The sequence below is a fragment of the Panthera onca genome, chromosome C1 (genome assembly GCF_046562875.1).
Source record: "Panthera onca isolate mPanOnc1 chromosome C1, mPanOnc1 haplotype 2, whole genome shotgun sequence".
Taxonomy (NCBI): domain Eukaryota; kingdom Metazoa; phylum Chordata; class Mammalia; order Carnivora; family Felidae; genus Panthera; species Panthera onca.
In genome coordinates, this window is record NC_138346.1 from 64,330,829 (window position 1) to 64,349,260 (window position 18,432).

General features: G+C 42.3%; 1 protein-coding gene and 1 long non-coding RNA gene across 5 annotated transcripts in view; one reads left to right on the plus strand and one right to left on the minus strand.

The window, feature by feature from the left end:
• CERS6 (ceramide synthase 6) overlaps positions 1-733 on the minus strand; it is a 325,119-nt gene extending 324,386 nt beyond the window's left edge. Inside the window, exon 1 of one of the 3 annotated variants that reach the window (XM_060624843.3) lies at positions 149-731. In XM_060624843.3, coding sequence (XP_060480826.1) covers positions 149-318 — 170 coding nt within the window. In that variant the 5' untranslated portion in view covers positions 319-731. Of the gene's footprint in view, positions 1-148 lie in introns of all 3 variants that reach the window. The other 2 variants (XM_060624844.3, XM_060624845.3) reach the window with 2 other exon arrangements.
• LOC132672631 (uncharacterized) overlaps positions 1-18,432 on the plus strand; it is an 81,131-nt gene that overhangs the window by 1,340 nt on the left and 61,359 nt on the right. The window contains exons 3-5 of one of the 2 annotated variants that reach the window (XR_013557278.2): positions 3,691-3,751; positions 4,586-4,712; positions 7,170-9,552. This is a non-coding gene — a long non-coding RNA (uncharacterized LOC132672631). Of the gene's footprint in view, positions 1-3,690; positions 3,752-4,585; positions 4,713-7,169; positions 9,553-18,432 lie in introns of those variants that run through there. The other variant, XR_013557277.1, reaches the window with a different exon arrangement.

The window sequence follows — 18,432 nt, forward strand, 5'->3', positions numbered from 1 at the left end:
CGCGAGCGCGAGCGCTGGGGGCGCGGGTGCGTGCGCCACAGAGCACGCGAGGGTGCGTGTGCGCGCGAATGTGCGCGCGCGGGTGCGTGTGCGTGTGTGTGTGAGAGTGTGTGAAGGGGGAGGGGAGGAGCGCTCCAGCCCCTCTTACCTCTCGAAGATGAACCGCACCATGAAGATGCAGAAGGCCACGGGGAAGGCAAGATAGAGGTCCTCAGCCTGCGGGAAGGTGGCCTCCTCCGTGTTCTTCAGGTCCGCCCAGGTGACATTGTGTGGGAGCCAAAACCTCTCGTTCCAGAACCAGGCTAAGATCCCTGCCATCTTGCTTTGTCCACTCGTGTCTTGGGCTGCCGCGGCCCGCCGAGCTTTCCACCGCCCAGGGCGCCGGGGGATGCGCGCGCGGCTGGCCCGAGCCTGTGCCGCCGCCGCCGCCTCCGCGACCGCTGCTCTCGAAGGCTCGCGGCGAGCCCCGGTTCTCTCCTCCCTCTGGCCGCGCTGGGGAAAGGAGCCGCCTCGCCCGTCACATGGCAGCCTGGACCGCTAGTCCTGATTGGCTCGCCCACGCGTCAAGCAGGGAGGCACACGCGGCCAGCTCGCCCACGCCCGGAGGATAGGGCGCAGCCGCTGCGCCCTAGGCGCAGGATCCCGGCGCTGGAGAGTGCTGGCCGGTCCTGCGCTCACCACGCTCCTGCTCCGCCGCGCCCCTGCTCCGCGCTTAGCACAAGAGACCTGAGGCGGCCCCCACCCCCCGAATCCGCCCTAGCCTCCCGGCTTGCTCGCACATGCTCAGAACGCCGGGTCCTGCCCCCACTGGAGTTTCAGGGGGTCTCAGTCCGCTTCCCGCGCGCCTACAGGCGGTGGTAGGGGCCAGGTAGGGGCCAGGGCCGATCTTCGGAACCACCCCTGCGTTGAGAGAGAACAGCAAAAGAAGAAGTACGGAGCTCAAGGGGCAAAGGAGGAAGAAGCAGCGGAGGAGTCGTGCACTCCCGCGCTTGGACAGCCAGGGTGAAAATCAGGAACTGGGGCGGGATGGTTTGGCAAGAGCCGCCTGCCTCTACCGGATCCCTGCCTTTTCCCCATCCCTGACCTTCAGGCCTCTCACTACTTCTCATTACCACACCGGTTCGCCCAGGGAACGGTTTTAATTTATGAGGTGGTAGGGAAGTCAGGCACTTACGTACTGTTTGCTAGTGAGGATGAGGGTGATTATCCTGTGAAACTGCCACTCCAAATGAATCTCTCAGAAAATGCCACCAGACCACATTTTGGCATCGCAGATCAGTAGAGGGAACCTCCACACTGCTATTTGACAGGCTTATTATTTCTGCCTTTTGAATCTGAAACGTTTAGGTGTTCGGTCTATAAGGCCTAACCCAGGCACCTTCACTTCCGCAGGACGTTTCCTCGTTGATACGGTGAACCGTGTGTGGGTCGGTTCAGTGGTCCGTGCAGACCTGGCTGTAGGGGTATTTTGTTCATTTTTCTCACAATCATTCCTTTTCTGCCTGGTTCTGCCAGTAAGTTGTAGCGGACACTGCCAAGAGGCATATGAGCAGGCCCTTAACACACACTTTATTCTCCCTGTCCCACCAGCCACCACCCTCTTTGTACTCCTTCCCTTTAAAGCAAAACTCTAAAGAACTGCCTATATTTATTTCTTCCGATTTCTCTCCCCTCCATTCTCTTTTGAACTTCCATTCGGGCATTTGCCCCCGTCTACTGTAGTGGACTGCTCAAGGTCACCAATGATCTCCATGCTGCTAAACCCAAAGGTCTGTTCTCAACACCTCTGTCAGCAACATTTTGGCCAAGGCCCTGCCTCTCGAAACACCTTCTTCTCTTGGCTTCCAGAAACCACATTCTTCTGGTTTTCATTCTACTTTGTGGCCACATTTGCTGTGTCTGCTTTTTGGTCCTCCTCACCTTCCTAATCCCTTAGAGTGGAATGGTCTAGGAGTCAGTTTTTGTCCCTTTCACTTTCCTAGCTACACTCATTCACGTGGTGATCTAACCCAGTACCATGGCCTTTAATGTCATACCGATGGCTCCCAATTTATATCTCTAACCATGAACTTTTCCTTGAACTTCAGTCTCCTAAATGCACTGTCAATTCAACAACTCCACTTGGATGTCTGAGAACCATTTCCTGTCCAAACTAATCTTCCCTCTAATTTTTTTTTTCCTTCTGTCATCTTGGCTCAGGCCAAAAACCTGGAATCATCTTCTTTTTTTTTTTTTAATTTTTTTTAACATTTATTTATTTTTGCGACAGAGAGAGACAGAGCATGAACAGGGGAGGGTCAGAGAGAGAGAGGGAGACACAGAATCTGAAACAGGCTCCAGGCTCTGAGCTGTCAGCACAGAGCCCGACGTGGGGCTCGAACTCACGGACCGTGAGATCATGACCTGAGCCGAAGTCGGACGCTTAACCAACCAAGCCACCCAGGCGCCCCTGGAATCATCTTCTTAATGATTGATTTCTAATCTCGGATGTTCTTGCTCATCCATAATAGAGTCTGTCAATTCCGTCTTTAAACTAGAATCACACTGTCTCCCACCACCTCTTCCACTGCCATCTTTGTCCAAACAATCAGCACTGCCCACCTGAGTTGCCCCAGTAAGCTCCTTATGCTCAGCTTCAGCTCTTGTCCCTTTATACTCTACTCTCAGCCAGAGTGACCCTGTTGAAATGGAAGTCAGCTCTCTTCTCTGATTAAAGCCCTATTGCTTCTCCATCCCTCTCCAAGTGAAAGCCAAAGTCATTTCAATGTCCTGAGATATTTAGCTCCACATTAACTCTCTGCATCTATTCTCTTCTCTCTCATCTCCTTCTCCCTTACTCTGCTTTGGTCACCGTGGTCTCCCTGGCCTTCTTGGAAAACACCCAGCATGCTTAATGCCTGTGCACTTGGTTTTCTCTGTCTCTGCAACTCACTCCCTCACTCCCAGATATCCATACCTGCTCTTGCTGTAATATCACTCACTCTGGTGAAGTTTTCCCTGACACCCTACTTAACGTACAATACTCACTCCCCACCCCGGCTCTTCCTATCTAACTTTCCTGCTTTATTTTCTCCAAAGCATTTAAAAGTCTCTAACATAATATATATTTTGCTTATTTCTTTATTAGTCACACACACATTAAAATGTAAGCTTCAAAAAGTTAAAGATTTGTACCTATCACTATTTTATCCCTACCACTGAAAATAGTGCCTAGCACATAGTAGGTATTCAATAAACTATTGTATTAATGAATCAACATTACTCAGTCTCACAAAAATCCTTTCTAGGAAAAGAAAAAAGTCTGAATAAATAATTGAATTAAAGATGTATATACTCGTGTGAAGAATAGTGTGAACATGAAGATGGGACTGATCAAGTCTGCAGTAGTGTAGGAGGGGTGTGCTTGAAGTGGGCTTTCGTCGAGGAGTAGATATCACCATCCCCCCATGAGACCGTACAGCCAGCTCCTCAGCTCCTCTTGATGTTCCCCCAGGATGATGCCTTGGCATCAACTGCATTCCTGTAGGCCCCAGAGAGGAGATGTGCTCAGGTCTCTTGTCACCTTTGTGGCCGAAGATCAGGTCATGGTGGAGCCTGGTCTGCTGAGCCAGGGAGACTCCCTCCGAGGCTGCCTCTGGTCCTTCATGTCACTCTCATATATGACCTGATAGTATCTTTCCTTCCACCTAGGACTTCTCTGCTGTCCAGCAGGTTCTGCTGTGTCCCCAAACATGTACAACAGGAAGTGCTGGTAAGTTAACCCTGGAGCCCCAGCTTTGACCAAGGACAATGGAATCTAGTGAATCAACTTTTATTCCTTTCCCTCCCCTGCCCATGGCACACACACAGTAGCTTCACACAGCCTCTCTGAGAATATCCTGTGATACAAACCAATCAGCTTATTTCAAATCTGTGGCCAGCTCAGTAACTCATTCCCTTATGTTTCCTTTCTGTCTTTCTCTCACTCTCCTTTTCCCTCATTCCTGATTCACTGAAATTACACTTCCCTGGACCTGCTCTTTTTTCTAGAGAAGACAAATTAAGTTAGTATTGCTCTCCTATTCATTGCCTTTGCGAAGGTGGTGGAATTTCAGAAACATTTTGAAAGAGAAGTTTCGTTAGGCAATGGAAAGAGAATTTCCTAATTATTTGTGAATCTTGCGCAAATCACTTAATATCTAAAAGCACGTTAATGCCTTCAGGATGTAAAATGTTAATATAGAAGTTGCCCACCAATAGTGTTTTTCTTGCCTCTGTTATCCTGCTGTCACGAGGCTCACATGAGATAACATGTGGGAAGGGGCTTATAAACTCTTTACCTCTATGCACATGTACAACACAGAAAACCTCTACCCTTTTATCTGTCCAGCATATCACCTTTAGGTACTAGCACCTTCCTACCACCCTCCATCCAAATGATTACCCCAGAAATACAGTAGAGTAAAATACCATTTTGTGTCTGACCATATTTTATTGGTCCAGGGATGGACCCTTAGCCGAAGATAGTAATTGAAGTCCTTCTTCAGGTATTGGGACGTGGATCAAGGCAGGTTTTTGTTTTGTTTTGTTCTGTTTTGTTTTTCAGTAACTTGGACTCTAGTGTTTCAAACTCGGAAACTGTTAGCCCCATCCTTCATCCTATGGGTAGAAAAAACAGAAGCTAATCAGCACCAAGAGAAAGGAATAAAGCAGACCTGTAGAATGAACTAAAGGTAAGAGATACATTTCCACATGGTACCTGAGGGCCAACTATTTTCTCCATCTTTAGGTTCCATGAAACAGTCTCCTTTCTCTATGATGAATTCCCCTTTTTGACTGTCTTGCTGTTATTTTAATACAAAGGAGTCCCACTGTACAAAACATTCCTCTAGAGTACACGTCTTTAACACTATGCGGACCTCAGTTCAGCCCCCAGGGGAAGGTTAGGCACAGACATAACCCAGCACACCTCCCGAAGAGACCACCATAGACCTGTGCAGAAAAGACTTCTAATAGTTGCCGCAGGAAACCGAAATACAACTTATTCATCAGACATGTTTGCAGCTCAATGAGAAGCAAATAGTCGGTCTGTAAATAGAAAAGATAAGGATAGAGAAAAGGTGAAAAAAGTTTTTGTTGGGAGCAGAGGGGGGTGGGGACACTGCCTACACTGCATTTTAGGAAAGTGTGTTTTGGACCCCGAATATAAAACATTATATGAGAATATACCCCCTTTTTTCCAGGCAACTGGGAAATATCAACAAAGCTAAGTATTACTTCTCATTCTCAGGCACACACCCGAGTCTTAACCCTTCTACACACATTAGACTCCACCTCATCGTTGCAGAACAGCCAGTTTAGTTGAATTTCCACCGTAAGTTGCATAACACAAAACTATAGGAATTGTTCTACAAAAAGAACACAAAGTCTACTTGGGGAGCCTGAGGTACTGACATGCAAAGCCAGATAGCATACACACCAGCACCCCTCATGAAGGCACTGGGCGATATTTGATAAATGCCCGTGTACTGCAGATAACAAGGACTTCCTGCTCAAAGGAGGAAGGAAATACTCTGTGCTGAACAGGTCAAGGAAAGCTTTGAGGGAGAAGCAGAAATGGGATCAGACTTCAAACACTGAGGAGGTTTTGAAAAGGCATGACCAAAGGAAAAAAGTGAGGAGGATTTGCTGACAAACAAAATATAGCTGAGAAGCTATATTATAAATGGCCTTTGGTATGAGGCAAAGGAATACTCCTACTTATTTTAGTGAGCACAGTATTTTTCTGTGATCATATCATGTAAGTAATTCTATAGTACGATGCCTGGTACAAAATAGATGTTCAATTATTGTAGGTTTTAAAACTACACGGATAAATTCATATATTCCTTAAAATGCAGGACAGTGCTAAAGCATTCTATTCAAACACATTCACTTCATTGATTTTAAAGAAACCTGGTTTTCATTGGGAATAATATGGAAAGATTGCCAAAGTTTATTTCTGCAGCCATTTCTCATGAATATATAACTTTCTTGCTGTGGTTGGCAAAACTATCCTAAATGTACAGTCATTTTATACTGTCAGGTAGTACTTTCTTGGGTTTTCATTTATATCATATTTAGGGAGGAGGTTAGGCAAGAAGTAGGAGGATTTGTCCCCATGGTGTGCAAGTCTCTCAAAGCAATGCAGAAAACTCAGCATCTCCTGGCATCTTAAGAAAGGGTAAGAGTATTTACCTCACAGCATTGGAGTTAGGCTAAGTTAGGGTGTGCAACATGGACAGGAACTGACTATACATTACTTTCTGGAAATTTTCCAGTAAGACTGCTCCCTCTCATGTTCACAGTCTTTTTTACAAGCATGTCAAGTATTGGAGGTCTGAAAATCTTTCTCCTCCCTCCCCTACCTTGACAGTTCCTGTCTCTGGAAAATCTTTTCTGATACTGACAACCATTAATTACTCTTGTATTCCTAGTTAAGCCAAATCACTGGCTGGAGATTCTGTCTTTTCTGTAATAATCAAAATCTATTTAAATGTTAATTTTCCCCCTTGAAATTTTCTTTAACTTACTAATGTTAAGTTAGCATCACACTAACATTTTAAGCATGAAAAAATGTTCTATGAAACTAACAAAAGAAAAGTGAGAAACAACCAAGTTTTCCAGATTTCCAATTAGGGATTATATTCACCTTAGTTACCCATCTGTAACTTCAGAGATGTTGTCAACCAGGTATAATCAACCATGATGGCATTTCCTATGTGTACATACAGATGAATAGCATTTAGGGGGTTGGGCATCTGAGTTACTAGCCAGAAAGCCTGACTTCTACTTTCCACTATGCAAAATTTTTATAACCAAAGAGAAACAAAGAACTCAACCAGTCATCTCAATTTGTGAGAGGAATAAGTAACCTTAGATGATATTGCTTGACTTTATATAGAAACAGATATTCAGAGTTGGAAGTGACCTTGTATGCCAATGAGTACATTTCACTCTCTGTGCCCATCCAAACTATGATTAAACATCTCTGATAATAGGAGGCTCACTATTTAACAAATTGACCCATTCCATTTTGGCACACCTATCACTATTAGAAAACCCTTTAATGAAGACATTATCTTGAGAAGTGTAGCAAAATCTACTTAGGTTTCACCTTTGTAAAATATAGTATTTTTTCTCTTGGCTAGGTGGACCTAGAACAAAAGGACAAGATTCATATCTAGTCACATCACCTTGGACATGCATAGCACTCTATTTGATCACATGGAAAGGCATTAGGAAAACCTCGGAGTGAAATTCCATATCACCCAGGCATTTCTGGCCTCTGTGAATGACATAAGGTGATTTGTGGAGAATTTAGTGCTTTTTTCCCCCAATTTAGACATGGGAAGAGTAACCAGATATACCTGAAAACAAATTTTTCTTAATTTTTTATTTCAGAGAGAAAGAGAGAGAGAGAGAGACTGAGCATGCAAACAAGGGAGAGGGACAGAGGGAGAGAGAGAGAACAAATTTTGAGCAGGGCTCTATCCCACGATCCTGGGATTATGACTTGAGCCGAAATAAAGAGTTGGACACCCAACTGACTGAGCCGCCAAAGTGCCCCTCCCTGGAAAATTTTTTTAACAGTAGGTATCGTAAGAATTATTTGTTAGCTGTGTAGATACAGAAAAAAATTAAAACTCTTGAAATTTAAATCCTATAATCTTCATGAATTCTTCAGAACATGAATAATCTTATCGTATATAGCTTCTTAAAAGTTAAAATGTAAGGACAAGCAGAGAACAGAATGGCCATGTTAGATGTAGACACTGGGTGGTTCACTGGGTGCACTTACTAGCTAAATTCCTTTATGCCAAACAGTACTTTTAGATGGCAGGCAATTCATATCAATTCCACAGCAGCGTTAGGAGTTAGCATGGACCATAGTCCTATTGAGTTGCTTTGAGAACAGTTACAGCTGTAACCTATGAAATCCAAGATGGATGGCAAGAATATACAATGTTACAGAAAAGTAGATTACAAATGCAAATATCTTTAGGAGCCAAATAGGTAACAAAATGGATAGAATAAGTCCAGATGACAGAAAAAAGTGTGGACCAGAGATTATACAGGCATTCAAATTCTTCCTTTCCTTTTTCTTCTTGCTTTTTTGTTGTGCTATTTGTTTATTAAAAACAATGGATGGACAGGGCACCTGGGTGACTCAATCTGTTAAGCATCTGATTTCTGGATTTCAGCTTGGGTCATATATCATGGTTCATGAGATCGAGCCCACCTTGGACTCTATGCTGACAGCATGGAGCCTGCTTGGGATTCTCTCTCTCTCTTCCTCTCTGTCCCTCCCCCACTTGCGCTTTCTCTCTCTCTCAAAATAAATAAATAAACATTTAAAAAAAACCACAATCCCTATCAAAATACCATCAGTATTGTTTGCAGAGCTAGAACAAACAACCCTAAAATTTGTATGAAACCACAAAAGAGCCCAAATAGTCAAACCAGTCCTGAAAAAGAAAAACAAAACTGGGAGTATCTCTGGATTTTGAGTTATATTATGAAGCTGTAGTGACCAAGACAGTATGGTACTGGCACAAAAACAGACACATAGATCAATGGAATAGAATAGAAAACCGAGAAATGGATCCACAACTATATGGTCAACTCATCTTCAACAAAGCAGGAAGGAATATTCTGTGGAGAAAAGACAGTTTCTTTAACAAATGGTGTTAGGAAAACCGGACAACTACATGCAGAAGAATGAACCTGGAACACTTTCTTATACCATACATAAAAATAAATTCAAAATGGATGAGAGACCTACATGTAAGACAGGAAACTATCAAAATCCTAGAGGAGAACACAGGTAGTAACTTCTTTGACCTTGGCCAGAGCAACATCTTATTAGACACATCACCAAAAGAAGGGAAACAAAAGCATGAATTACTGGGACTTTATCAAGATAAAAAGCTTCTGCACAGAGAAAGAAAATAATCAACAAAACTAAAAGGCAGCATACGGAATGAGAGAAGATATTTGCAAACAATATATCTGATAAAGGGTTAGTATCCAAAATCTATACAGAACTTATCAAACTCAACACCCAAAAAACAATCCAGTGAAGAAATGAGCAAAAGACATGAATAGACACTTTTCCAAAGAAGACATCCAGATAGCTAATAGACACAAGAGAAGAAACTCAACATCACTCATCACCAGGGAAATACCAATCAAAACCACAATGAGATACCACCTCACACCTGTCAGAATGATGAAAATTAACAACACAAGAAACAACAGATGTTGGCAAGGATATGGAGAAAGGGGAAGCCTCTTGCACTGTTGGTGGAAATACAAACCTGTGCAGCCACTCTGGAGAACAGTATGGTGATTCCTCAAGAAAACTGATAATAGAACTACTCTATAATCCAGCAATTTCACTATTAGGTATTTTCCCAAAGTGTGCAAAAATACAGATTCAAAGGGGTACATGCACCCCAGTGTTTATAGCAGTATTTTCAACAATAGCCAAACTATGGAGAGAACCTAAATGTCCACCAAGTGATGAATGGATAAAGAAAATGTGATATATATATAAATATATATACATATATATTTATATATATATGTATGTACACACACACGCGCGCGCACACACACACACACACACACACTCACTCACACACACACACACACACTGGAATATTATTCAGCCATCAAAAAGAATGAAATCAGGACATCTGCAATGACATGGATAGAGCCAGAATGTATTATGCTAAGCAAAATAAGTCAATCAGAGAAAGATAAATACCATATGATTTCATTCATATGTGGAATTTAAGAAGCAAAACAGATGAGCATAGAGGAAAAGGTGGGGGGGGGGGCGGGAGAAGAGAGGGAAACACACCACAAGAGACTCTCTTAGTGATAGAGTACAAACTGTGGGATGATGGAGGGATGTGGGTGGAAGATGGGTGAGATGGGCTAGATGAGTACTAAGGAGGCGTTTTTTTGTGATGAGCACTGGGTGTTGTATGTAAATGATAAATCACTGAATTCTACTCCTGAGACCAATATTGTACTGTATGTTAATTAAGTGAAATTTAATACAAATTAAAAAAAAAAAAACAATGGATAGGCAAGTCAACACATCTGTTGGCCAGTGTGTGCAATTTTTAGTTACTTCCTTGTCTTCACATCTGAAGGACTAAATGCATTTTAGGAGGCCATATTTTAAAAGGAATACTTTTTTGTAAAAAATGGAATTTGTCCAGAGAATAACAATCAGGATGATGAGGCATATGGAAATCTTGAAGAGACGTTTAGTATACATGTTAGATGTACTAACTTTGGAGTTTAAAGAAAGTGGGCTTAAGTTCTAGCTTTGGCAATAATAGTTTTTCCTTAGAAAAATTACTAGACCTCTTGAAACCTTATTTTCTTCACATGAGCAAAGAGAATAGTACTATCTACCACATGGGGTTAAAGTAAAATTGAAATGAGATCATGTAAAGTGTTTAACATTTAAATGGAGGCAGTTAACATGTATTGTAACAACAGTGAAAATTTCACTATTTCAGGGAAGGAAGACATAGACTGTGTTGAGATCATCTACCTTCAAGTCAGGCTAAGTTTTTCACTGCTGGGATTAGTAGAATTGACTTTCACTCAGCAGAGAGGGTGAGGACAACATAAGGAAGGGAAAGACGGGAATGGTGGGAGGTTTCAGAAGCCCATGCACCCTGCTGTGTGATTCCTCATGACATTGTCGCTGCTAAGCTGCCATAAACATATTAGACACAAACTGCTGAAGACCAGTGACATTTTGTGGAGGCTCATAAAGAGACTAGGTTTTGATCCAAGAAGCTTCTACAAACAAGGAGGACGATAGATATAAGCTGAAGAGAATTTGAGGAATTGTGGAGATGGAGTGTAAATCTCAGGAGGTCAAGAATCTGGAATTTGAGTCAAGTGTGTGGAGAGGGTATGGTCTATGAAGACAGGTGTATTCCAGTCACTGTGGGAATCATGGCAGAAACCAGAGAAAAAAGTGTTGTTGGGAGACCCAGTATGTTCCAATAGTGGAAGGGGCATTGACTTGATTTGTACACTACCAAAGGGCAGAACTCGGGACAATTGGCTAAATGCCTATGAGGCTCATTTTATCTCCATAGAGGAAATGTGTAACGCTGAACACAGATGAATCAGCAGCCTCATCAAGCGGTGAACTTCTTATTGTGGGAAGTATTCAGGCAGAGGTCTACAAATGTTGACAAATGTTGGAATAGGTATTCCTATATGAAACTGACTTGGAAATTGATGTCCCTCTGAATTCTCTTTAATATTTTAAACTTATGTAAAGCACTGTGGAGAGAAGGGCAGGGATAAAACCAGAATCTGCCTTGCCCTAAGTAGCTTCTTCAGTTAGAAAAAGACACGAGGCAGTCCACTAATACTTTAGGACCTCTTCAGTTCTAAACCTCTACTCTTTTGGAGGGTAGAGGGAAGAAGAAATGAGGAGAAAAAATGGAAGAGAGGAAAAAGCAGAAAGTAATTACTGTCAGACTGAAGCACATCCAAAAGTTAGAGAAATTTCAAAGTATAAAGAAATAAATCACTTCTTGCTTTATTCTATAATAAATCCTGAAATGTCCAAAGGGCCATGTGGGAAGATGTTGCTAGCTGCCTGCATGGTCCCATCAGAAAACAAAATCAGGACTCCTAGGTGGCTCAGTCGGTTAAGCGTCCGACTGCAGCTCAGGTCATGATCTCATGGTTTGTGAGTTCGAGCCCCACATCGGGCTCTGTGCTGACAGCTCAGAGCCTGGAGCCTGCTTTGGATTCTGTGTCTCCCTCTCCCCTGCTCATGCTCTGTCTCTCTCTCAAAAATAAATAAAAGTAAAAAAGAAAAAAATGAAAGAACCTAGGCCACATGGTTATATTGCAGTATCTGTTAGTTACCAGATTTCCTCCCTAGCACTTTGAACGTTTTTCTGTGATTTTTTTTAAGTGGGAAGTTAGACATCAGAAATCATTCTATTACTTGAGAATTGATACTACCTAAAATGGCTGTGTTCTTCCTTTCTCTCATTAGTTGTTTAAGATTGGAGTTTAAGATCATTCTCATGTGTGGACCCAAGAAGATAGGGTAGAATTTTCAAGGTAACTTTCACTCACAGTAGTTGTTTGTCATTTAATTTTGCCTTCAGAGGTGCATCTAAAGCAAATATTCATGTCCAAGTCTGAAATAATCATTACCTGACAATCCTTAACATATATTAAATTAAACTCTGCATGCTTATATTTGGAAAGTACACATATTTTTAAAAGTCTTCCCAGTAAAATTAAAAAATATATATAATGTATAATATATAGATATATATATAGATATATATATCTACATAGTAACCAAACAGATCAGTCCTCTTTCATTGTTAAATTTGGTACAGCACTGATGCCTAGATAGAAGAATGATATCGTAAATATCCCAAGGAATTAATTGATTTCATTTAATTGAATTTGAGACCAATAAACCACAATCCCTTCTGCTGCCCTAATCTCATGTGATATTGTAAACAATCAGCTCCATGTGATGGATGTGTCTAGGCTGAGATGTTTCTATTTGTCTTGAATTTTTATGATCTCTAAATTCACTTAAACTTTAAAATGCAATTAAAACACAGTGTAATCGGAATTAGGAAGAAAAAAAACAAGCTTTCAAACTCTGCACAGATGTGGGTTATTAGAAGATTTAGGTTCTTTGAATATACCAGCTATATATTTTTCAGAAGGCCTCCCAAGTGGTTGCCACAGAATTATTAACAAAATCCAGGGCCCTGGAACCTAAATGGTTATGAATGATTTGGCTTAAAAGATTTTTGCTGTCCTCATTTGCATTGTAAAATGGACTTCAGCTCTAAGTTTAGGGAGAAGTTTTAGAAGCTTTGACATGGCAAGTTGCCATGAGAATATTTTCCCTGTGGGGAAATGAAACTCAAATGTGCTAATTAAGGGTGCTTAATATCCCTCAAAATTAATTCTTTGTTACCTGCAGTGATTTAATTATTCCCTTATGGAAAGCTCAGAAATGCCCTGCATCTTTAAATAGCAGTGGCCACTCACTGCTTCTGAGTCAACATCCACTTTGTGGGTATTTCTTCTACTCATTGGCTACAGCAGTGGGCAAAGAGAAGATTCTAGATGTCACAATAAAGCAGTAAGATCAATTTTCACTGGTGGTGAAATCAGTTTCATTGATGTCATCATCCCTCATATAAAAGAACCTTCCAGGAAAAAAATCATTATAGCAATAAAAATGAAAGGAGGAGAAGGCTTGTAGTTAACACAAGGTAATTCTGGCTAAGCTCCCAACCACCAGGAGCAGTCAGCCTGCCTTTTCCAGAAAAGTAAAAGTCAGTGCTCTAAGAGGATGTTGGTTGAACTGAGAGATAACTGATCATATATAAGACTTTATGTTTAGGCAAAAGGCTTGAGTGTTATCCAGGCAATTACTGTTTCTCCTGGAATTCTTCTTGAATCAAGTAACTCCATATGGCTATGGGGCACGATAAAAGCTTTCAATGTAGGGACATATCTTAGGCTCAAATGACATTTCTTCTGGTAGCCAGCTCTGACCACACAATCTGAAATTGCTGTCCAACCCCTCTGTCAAAGCCCCCCTCCCCTGCTTTATTGCTTTCACTTCACTCAGGGCCATCTGAAATCATCTTGTGGGGTTACTTATTTACTAGTTTATTACTGTCTTCCCACCTTGAGCATGTGGGCTCTGGGAGAGGAGGGCCCAGGCCGTCTTAACTCACAGCTCTACCCCATGCCGTGAGCAGCCCTTGGGCACGTGAAGGATGTTCCGTAAATCATTATTGAAGGAGTGAAGTGCAGACTATTTTTTTAATGCCCAACTAACTTCTAACAATCAAAAAAAGGTTTATTCTGGAGCCTAAGCCAGGAAAGGAGCTAGAAGTCCTATGTAAGCAACGCAGAATTCATGTATTTAATAAGATAATTATATGTGGATGCACAGTCACCTGAACACACAGACCTTTGCACTGAAGCTCTCTGGTCAGGCTAGTTTGACCAGAACTGAAGAAAACTTAGTTCAAACTGAGGACTTGGCAGGACTTGCCATGTTATTCATTCTCCTGGGCTGCATCGTTCTCAGCTTAACCCTCGTCTATCACATGCATATTCATTTTTGGTCAATTTAACAAATGCTCGTAGACTAACCCTTAAATACTGTGGGAATGAGAAAATGCTACAGAGCTTCAGGGAAGATGGGCAGCTCAGTGCTGATGACAGGACCTAAAACGGACAAGCTGAAATACTTAACGGTTCACCAGCCTGCTAAGCTCTGTGTGTGCTTTCTTTAACTGGGACCAAGGAAACAAGTAGGGGAACCCCCTTAGATTCCCCATCCTCAGGGATCAGAGAGGTCAAGTGAGCTTCTGCCTACTCCAATTCCCTGAGGCTCCCAACATATTAAAATAAATAACAATAACAAAATGGCTCTACAGAATTACAAATTTGGCATGTTAGAAACTCTGCAATTAACATTATTAACATGGACAAACAATGCAGTATATTTTGCTTTTATAAGATAATTATAAAATCTGTTTAAAAAGCATGAATTCAGGGGTTCCTGGGTGGCTCAGTCAGTTGAGCGACCGACTTCGACTCAGATCATGATCTCACAGTTCGTGGGTTCAAGCCCCATGTCAGGCTCTGTGCTGACAGCTCTGAGCCTGTAGCCTGCTTCGGATTCTGTGTCTCGCTTCTCTCGACCTCTCCCCTGCTTGCACTCTGTCCCTTTCTTTCTCAAAAATAAAATAAACATTAAAAAAAAAAAAGCATGAATTCATAGAGAACAATGGGTAATATAGTCTGGCATAAAGGCTGATAGGGAATGTCTCCTGCCTTTGCTGTCGGCAAAACTGTACAATCCTAGATATTAGGGCATTTTGACCTGAATTCCAGAAGGTCAAATGTCTACCTTTGAGACACTTTATTTTGTTTTATTATTATTTTTTTAATGCTTATTTATTTTTGAGACAGAAAGAGAGAGAGAGAGACAGAGTGTGAGCAGGGAGAGGCAGAGAGAAGGAGACACAGAATCCAAAGGAGGATCCAGGCTCCAAGCTGTCAGCACAGAGCCCAACGCGGGTCTTGAACTCACAAACAGTGAGCCGAAGTCCTGATGACCTGAGCTGAAGTCGGACGCTTAACTGACTGAGCCACCCAAGTGTCCCCTTTGAGGCACTTTATAAACAGGAAGTCTAGGGCCCCTGAGCAAGTTACACCCTCTGACCTTAGGCCCACCTATGTCCTGATGTAGACCTGCACTTCTGCTACTTCTCCTCCTAACTTTGCTTGGGCTGCAGAACCTAGGAAGTCTATCCTGATGGCTTGGGGAACAATTTGCACTGGTGTGCATGTATGTAGTATATCCTCAATTAATCTTATGTTACTTAAACATATGGATGTGGTTTTCTTTGCCTCCTATACTAAAGATAGGACCTATTTGATCTATGGACTAACTTTTAAACTGCATGCTAGAGCTGCTGAAGGGCAAACATAGCAGCTCAAGTGGAATTAGACCATTTGTCAGTTATAGTCAGTTTGAAAAAATTTTCATGAGGTGAAAAGCTTGCTATATCTCCTTGTGAGATCTGATTTCACCTGTTCTTACCTAGCAGGAAGCACAAATAGAGTCATTTGCTCAGGCTTTCTAAGATTAGCCAAAGTAAAGAGATAATATGGGCATTGCAGGCATCAATTTTCTGGACTCCACGCCATTCTCAGAAATGCTTTTTGACTAGGCTTCAACTCTTCATAGAGCTCAGTGAAGAAAACCCCTTCTCACCATCAAAAAGGAATAACAAATCATTCTAGAAAAACTTCATATCTTAGGCTTTAAATAATGGGGATTTGTTTCAATTCTTTAACACTAAAGAAGATGAACAATGCTATTGCAAAAGCACAGGGGAAAGGCCATAACAGCGAAGTAACCCTACTCCCTTACCCCATCTTTCTGTAGGTCCCCTTCAGGCAAGGGGCAGATTTACTCTCCTCCCATACATGTCCTTCCACCTTGCAAACCTTTGTCTCCTCTAGGAATGACTGTCAATGGTCAACATTTGGCCCCTGGTTGAGAATTTTAGCACAAATCTCAGCCTTTCTTTTCCTGTACCATTGGAAAATATCTAATGAGAGACCTCTGAAAGACAAAGCCATGAAAATACAACTCAAGGAAACAAAATAGAATCCTGGAGATGAAAGACAAGTTTTCCATAGATTTCTACCCAGTGCATGTAGCCTGCCCTTTAAGCTATCCCAACTGGCTTGGCAATATGCAAGGTGCATCCAGAAGTCTTATACATCAGCAGAATTACAGGAGCTGCCTGGTATCTGGAACACCCATATAACTTCCAGTCCTTCATATAAAAGGCTCTGCATAACTCTCCTTGGCTGTAGGACAAATGCAGCCTCTTTTGTGGGCAATCAGGGCTCATCACAACTGGCTTCCAAGCTCTCTTCCCTAATCCATCTTTGAGGCTCTCACCCAAACATATAACTTTGCATCCATTCCCTGATGACCCAGTCTTCCTCTCTCATGCCATGTATTTATACAAGCCCTTCTTCTTTTTATTATTATTATTATTATTATTTTATTATTTTCCCTGTTCGGAGTGCCTTTCTCTTTCTTCTTTACCTGTCAACATTGTATGTGTAAGCTAATTCCCATCTCAAAAATCACCTTCTGGAATTTTTCCTGGATCCCATCAGAGTTAAAATAAATCCTTCTCTACTTGGTGCTACCACAGGACCCTGAGGACCCTCCCACCATGCCTATTGTCTTCTTTATCACACCGCTGGTTCCCTCAGCACAGGGACTAGTTCCTATTTCAGCCATATCATCCCAGGGCCCAATGAAGATTTGTGGACATAGTGGGTATTTTTTTTTCCTTTTTTTTTTTAACATTTATTTATTTATTTATTTATTTATTTTTGAGACAGAGAGAGACAGAGCATGAATGGGGGAGGGGCAGAGAGAGAAGGAGACACAGAATCGGAAGCAGGCTCCAGGCTCCAAGCCATCAGCCCAGAGCCCGACGCGGGGCTCGAACTCACAGACCGTGAGATCGTGACCTGAGCTGAGGTCGGATGCTTAACCGACTGAGCCACCCAGGCGCCCGCATAGTGGGTATTTAATAAAGTTTGGTCTAATTAGGTTTCTTAGGAAAATGACAGCTAAGAGCTAATTTGGGGTAGGAAACAGTTGATAAGAATAGTAGAAGAATTCAACAGTAAGAATGCCTCAGTGTAAGTGCAAGCTTCACCTCTTACAAGTTACATGGCCTTAGACAACTCACTATATCTTTAAGCCTCAGTTTCCTCATCTGAAAAAAAAGGAGTATTTTCACAAAAGGGGTATCTCACAGAGCTATTGGGAGAACTCTATGAATTCATTTAGCACAGTGCCCAGTGCTTAGTGAGAATTTAGTGCATTACTTCTTCCTACCCATTGTCCTCCCCTCTTCTCCTCCTCCTCTTCATTGCCGCTGCTGCTGCTGCTGCTACTACCACGAGGAGTAGTAGTAGTATCTTAATACCGTAAGGGGCAGGCCAGATGTGGAATGTAAAGCCTTCTGCTACCTCTCCCACAGCTGAGCTCGGATTCCTGGGCTACGTCTAAGGAAGAATTTCCCTTTATGTGAGGAGAACTGTAGCTGTTACCATATCATGGCCCTGATATCTTGACGGAGTACAGAGAAGCCTGGGAAACTTTTTTCTTCCCACAGCTTTGATTAGAGAATCTGTCTTTGGTTTAACCCCTCTTTTGTTTTGGGAAAACTATCTCACTAGTTCTTTGAGACATCGTGTAAAAAAGGAAACGTCTACCCTCTGCTTTACCAGAAACCATGATGTCCCCAATAATTGGATGACCCTGGTTTAGCCCTCAAAGTCAGAGTTTATGTGTGCTGTATAAATTATTGCATCACTGAGTTGAGCGTCTTCACGTAAACTTTGTTGCGGTGTTTTCATGGAACAGAAAAAGATGAATGTTTCTAACCCTTGCAGGAGTGAGTTTGGAGATCCAGGCTGAATTATTGTTTCTCCTTAGATAGCACTGGGGTTGGGAGTGAGGTGAGGGGAGTTTTTTTGCTTTATTTGTTAGCATCAATGACAGAAGAATGAGAAGGATGTGTCGGCTAACTTGAAAGGATGGCTTTCATGTGACCATGCCCCTGGGAAAAGCAGTACTGCTTCTCTGCCCAGGTGACATGACATAGTGTGACCCAGAGTTGGGACAGGGTCATTGCTCCCACCTGTATGCAAAACTAGCTCCCGTCTGGCTCCGTCAGCAGCTGGTGAAGCAAGAAGACCCAGCTCCCTTGCACTGATATTCTCAGAAGCCCACCATTGCCAGAGGAAACA